The 5318-nt window shown below is 63.6% G+C and overlaps 1 protein-coding gene across 1 annotated transcript; it reads right to left on the bottom strand.

The window, feature by feature from the left end:
- Positions 1-1074: 1074 nt before the first annotated feature.
- BARX1 (BARX homeobox 1) lies at positions 1075-4836 on the bottom strand. Its single transcript, XM_069579355.1, has 4 exons — positions 4353-4836; positions 2332-2623; positions 2165-2249; positions 1075-1740 (listed from the first exon to the last, which is right to left on the bottom strand). The coding sequence occupies exons 1-4, from the start codon at positions 4573-4575 to the stop codon at positions 1576-1578; spliced, it is 765 nt and encodes a 254-aa protein (XP_069435456.1). The 5' UTR covers positions 4576-4836; the 3' UTR covers positions 1075-1575.
- Positions 4837-5318: the final 482 nt, after the last annotated feature.

Below are 5318 nucleotides of genomic sequence, written 5' to 3'. Positions count from 1 at the left end.
AGCCTCAAACCAAGGCCAGTGATGCTTGGGTACCAGAAGTCCAACTGCAAGTTTCAGGAAAGGGCAGTCAAGCAGCGGATTTCAAAAGGAAGCTATCAGCCACTGCAGGTGAAAGCCATAACGGTTTTCACATTCTGAAATTCAAAGCCTGCATCTCAGTATAATGTTCCTGACTCTTTCCGTCTCTGTTTGCACCTGCAAGGACCTGGTTTCAAATCTTGTTCCTGTTTGGAACTCTGCAGAGCCAAGTTTCCATCTGTCTCCTAGCTTTAACCAGTGGTGTGCCCATTTCCCCATCTCCATAGCCTGGTGGTAGTCCTAGAAAGCACAAAAACAGAAACCAACTGGGGAGCTCGCAGCCCAGTTTAGGTCAGGGAGGAGGCAACTGGAAACCTTCCCCAGCAAAAGGGGCTGGGTGGTGGTGGGGGGGGGCAGCAAGCACTTGCCACCAGGCCATGCCCTTGGAAAGGGGCATCCTGAAAGACTGTGAGCAGTTTGGGGTCCTCTGCCCTCTGCCTCAGGTACCCCCACTCGGTTCCCAGGTGCCTTGGCCCGGGTGTATACTGTAGAAACTGTCAAAACTCCGGGAGCCGGGTGCCTCTGCAAGCAAGGGCTGCTGATGGTGGCCGGCCTCGAGGTGAGTCCTAGGTTTCCTGTCAGCCTTGGGAAGGGCTGGCCAGAAAATCTCAAGGACCTCATAGTCCCTGAGACCAAACAAACAATCGGGCCGTTTTCAGCCTGGGGCCACTTGCCGAGTGAGAGCACGGTGGCCTGGGGCTCCTGCTCCAGTTGGCGACCGCTGTGTAGCCTGATTGCTGCCATCCGCAGCGCCCTGGGCCGAGAAGAAAGGGAGCAGGTTCAGACTGGCCTCTCATGCCCAAAGTGGAAGCGATTCCTAGGATCCTGCAGCAACTGAGCCTTCTGCCTGCCGGCCCGGCCCGTGGAGCTGGTTAAGGCTCGCATCCATGGAACCCCGGGGCAAGGATGTTTCAGAAGCCACTGCGTGTGTCCCTCTTACCTCGCCGTGTCCCCCTCCAACCTCGCGGATTCAGAAACTCCCTCATCAAGTCCCGCTGTGTCATAAAATATTTTATTGGAAAAAAAAATCACCGTCTTCGTAAGAGAGGGGTAGGGGCCCCAGCGACGTCGGTTTGTCTGGGCGCCATCTCCGGCCGTGGTGGCCTGCGCCGGGCCGCGGGGTCCCCGACGCGTGGAAGCGCGTGTGTGCCTGGAGGCGTCTGGGCCCGGGGTCCGGCCAGAGGCGAGTGGGGGGTGCAGGAGAGGAGCGGGGCGTGAACGCGCGTGGATCGCCTGGCGCCGTTGAGCTCCGAGCGGAGGCGACCTTCTGCCGCGTCTGATGTGAGTTTCCAGGCTAGGGCCCGCGAGCGCACTGGGGCCTCGGTTTGGCTTCAGGGTCTGTCCTTGTTTGGCCCCTAACTGTCCGCATTCAAGGTAATAATAAAAAGTTTAGAAAGCAAACGGCGTGGACACAGAAGGGCCGACTCGCGGCTTTCGGCAGATTCTGGGAGCCGCCGACTGCGCTGGGGTTCCCTGGACCCGCACCCTCTGCCGTGCTCAGTCCTCGTGGCTCCGGTCGCTGGCCTCGCCTGGCGCCTCCGCCGTCTTCTCCGCCTCCTTGGCGCGCTCCTGCTCCGTCAGCTGTTCGCTCGTGGGGATGGAATTCTTCTTTGGCCTCCCCTTGGGCTTGGTGGGAGACTCCAGGCCGCCTCCCTGTAGCACCTGCGAGGGAGACCAGCGGCGCTGCGGTGAACTGGCCGGGGATCCCAGCGCCCTGGAGAGGCAGGCAGGACCTGGAGAGCCCAACGAGGTCACTGGCAGGCCGCGCCTAGCCCCTAGGAAATGGTGGCCATTTGTCCGAGCGCTGCTGGGGCAAAACGACCAGAACTTTTCGGGCGGAGGGTTCAAGTCTTCCAGGAACACTGAGAGCTCAGGGAGCAAGAAAGGAGCTGGGCCAGGGCACCGGAAGGAAGCTGAGCTAGGGCACCCAGAGGGACAGAGAGCAGGGAGGGTCCTTCTGGGCACCAGGACAGAGGGAATCGGGAGTACTGGGCGCAGATCTCCACGGTGGAGAGGAGAGAAGCTCTCGAAGGCTGCAGGGGCGTGGCGGCAAACGGAGAACACAGAAAACCGAGAAGACACTTACTATTTTCTTCCACTTCATCCTTCGATTCTGGTACCACGTCTTAACCTGCAACTGGCTCAGACCCAGGGACTCGGCGAGATCTATTCTGGAAAGAGCGGGGTGCACCCTCAGCAGGGCATGCAGCCTCCCTCCCACTACCCGCTGGGCCCAGCCTGGCCCCGCGCTACCTGTCCGGCGTGGAGAGGTACTTCTGCTTCTCAAAGCGTTTCTCTAGGCCCATCAGCTGCAGCTCGGTGAACACGGTGCGGCTCCGACGCCCCTTCTTGGCCTTGGTGCCCGGCTCCCCAGCGCCTGGCGCCTCCAGCTTCCCGCGGAGCTGCAGCTCCAGCGGCAGGTGCGGAGCGCCCGCCGCGCCGGGGAGTCCAGGCCCCGCGGCCAGCAGCGCTGAGCCCAGTCCGGAGCAGCCGAGCGGCGCCAGCGGGAACTTAAACACCGCCGCCTGCTCGGCCTTCAGCACGGCTGCGGGGAGAGAGTGGGGAGCCGGGTGAGCTCGAGCCGTGCTCCTCCTCCTGGAGATCCTCGCACCGTGCGCCCCTGCCGACAGCTCGCCCTCAGCCAGTGTCCCCGGCACAAAACTTTCGTGCTGGCCGGGATGTGAGAAATCTGTGCAAGGCAGACCCTTCTCGACGCCGGGTTTCCCAGAGTCTGGGAGGGGGACCTCCCCAACCCGGGCTCTGCCTGGCGTTCCCCAGGCCCCAGCTGCCCTGACATTTCAGGATTCCCAATGAACAAGGTCGAAGCTCCCAAACCAACGGAGTATGTGTGTCACAGAAAAGGGAAACCAAGAAAAAACGGCACAGTTAGGAACATGAGCATTTGCCCCACCAAAATCGGCTTTGCTGCATTCAGGGGGGGAAAAAAAGAGAGTTTCAACGGAGTAAGCAATCTGCTGGTTTATGCAGAGCAAAACAGCCACCCCGAGAGACAGGCAGTGAACAGGCAGAACAGTCAGTGAAGGTGAAGTTGGGAGCTTCCCGGAAATTCCAAAGCACCCCCAAGAAATAGGAAATTTGTTCTTCCCGGTTTCTCTCTTTAGACCCTTCCCCACGAAGACGTTTCAATTTTCATTAGTCCTAAATGATTTTTTGGTTTTTGCCCGCTTCAAACGAATTATTAACAGTGCAGCTGGCGGCAAAAAGCAGCAGAGATTGAACTCAAAACGAACCAACTGGTCCCGCTGGCCCTCAGGCAGGCGGATCACAGGCTGAACGGTCACTGGGTATAGAGGATGTCAGTGTCCTGGGCTGGGGTCCTGCTAGAAGGAAGGAGGGCTCCCTGCCCGGATACATATCACTACCAGCGATGTTGGGCCCGCTGGAATCAAGAAGGGCCCGGGCAAGATGAGCGGGTGAAAGTGAGGAGGCAGCGGGAGGGGAGAAGGGATCCTTGGAGAACGGTGAGAGGAAGGGCAGACCTACCCCACTGAGAGGAAGGTTGGAGAGAGAGAGGGAAAGGTCAGAAGAGGGAATGAAGTGGAGAGGGCAGGCAGGTCAAGGCAGGGCCTGGACAAGAGAAGAGAAGAGAACTGAAAGGAGCAGAAAAAGTCTGAGTTGCTGATACAAGCTCGGCCAAGGTGCCGCGGATCTGGAGCATAAGGGCCAGTCCTGCAGCAGCTCACAGACAAGTCTCTTGTCCTCAGGCAAGGCCCAAGGGGGTCTACGCTACAGCACAGGCGGGTTTGTCGCCAGCCTGAGACCCTGGGCTCCGGGAGGCTCTGGGCTGGCTCCGGCCAGCGTCAACCCCCAGCACAGCACTCAGACACACGGGCCTCTTCCGTCAAGGTCCAGCTTTCCCAGCTTGGGCAGCCACGGCCACTCCCAAGTCCTGTGGCGAAGGCCCAGGCGCCCGCGGCCTGAGGTCGCTTTGACCCGAAGTCTGACATTCGCAGTCTGGTCCAGCGCCCGCGATGGGGATGCGGGCTCGGGTCCCCGGGCTGGACTCCTTGGGGCTGGAAACCACAGGGTCGCCGTGAAGAAGAGAGCGAATGCTCTCCCGGCTGGCCTGGCCCACGGGCACGAGGCCTGGTTTCTGCGCGGCCCGGCGCCTGCCCCTTTTGCTTCCCTGCCTGGAACGCGCCGAAGGAACGACCCGGGGCCTGCGTGCCCGGAGCTGCGGCCCGCAGAGGCCGCGGCTCGCTTCCTCCCGCCGAGCCCGGCCAGCGCCCCGCGGCCCCCGGCCCCGCACGTACCCAGGTGGCTGTGGAAGGGCCGCGCCGCCAGTAGCGCCTGCACACCGAACTTGAGCAGCTCGCCCGCGGCGGCGGCGGCGGCGGCGGGAGCGGCGCCCTTGGGCCCCGGAGGCTCAGTGAGGATTTCCTCGATCATGAAGCTGCGGTAGCGGTGCGGCCGGTGGTCGGCGCAGCCCTCGGGCGGCCCGAAGCGCGCTGCGCCCGGCTCCCCCGGCCGCTGCATCGCGGCTCCCGGAGCTCGGCGGCGTCAGCGGCTGGGGCGCGGGGCCCGCGCGGGGTCTAGGCCGGCCCGCAGCTCCCGGCGGCGCGCGGGCGCCGGCTCATGCCCCCTCCCCCGCCGGCCAGCCGGGCGGAGGCACAGGGCGCGGGCGGGGCGCGCGGGGCTCGGCTGGTCGGACCCGAGACTGCGCCCCCGCCCCGCTCTGCCGCGCCTCTAGCCTGGTCGGCCCCGCGTCACCGCCCCGCCCCGCCCCGCCCGGCCGCCCCGCCCCGCCCCGCGACACCGCCCCTCACCCCCCAGGCCGAGCCCGAGGGAGGGCCAGAGACGGGAGGGTGGCAGGAGGGAGGGGGCCGCGCGAAAGGCAGACCGACCCAGACAGAGGGAGACCCAGCGGAGCGCACGCCCAAGAAGGATCGAGCCGCAGAGCTCGGGACACAAGAACCCCAGGGATGGGAGATCGAGAAAGAGAGAGAGAGAGAGGTGAGAGAGGGTCTAGAGCGAGACACCGAGGGCCACACAAGATGCGAGACGGTGACGTGAGGATGCCAGGGACGCCGAGACGTGCGCAGACAGCGACCGACAGAGGCGCGGGAGGCAGCGGGCCGTGACGTGCCAGAGAGCACAGAGGCAAGCAGGACAGAAAGAGGGGGCAGTAAAGAAAGATGGGACAGCTAGCAAGGCGGGCGGCCTGGGCAGGGGTTAGGGAGCCCCGGAGAGATCCGGGGGAGGAGTAGAAAGCTCGGCTG

This window comes from Ovis canadensis, chromosome 2 (genome assembly GCF_042477335.2).
Source record: "Ovis canadensis isolate MfBH-ARS-UI-01 breed Bighorn chromosome 2, ARS-UI_OviCan_v2, whole genome shotgun sequence".
Lineage (NCBI taxonomy): Eukaryota > Metazoa > Chordata > Mammalia > Artiodactyla > Bovidae > Ovis > Ovis canadensis.
The sequence above is the reverse complement of the archived record's forward strand: the minus strand, read 5'-3'. Positions and strand labels throughout refer to the sequence as shown.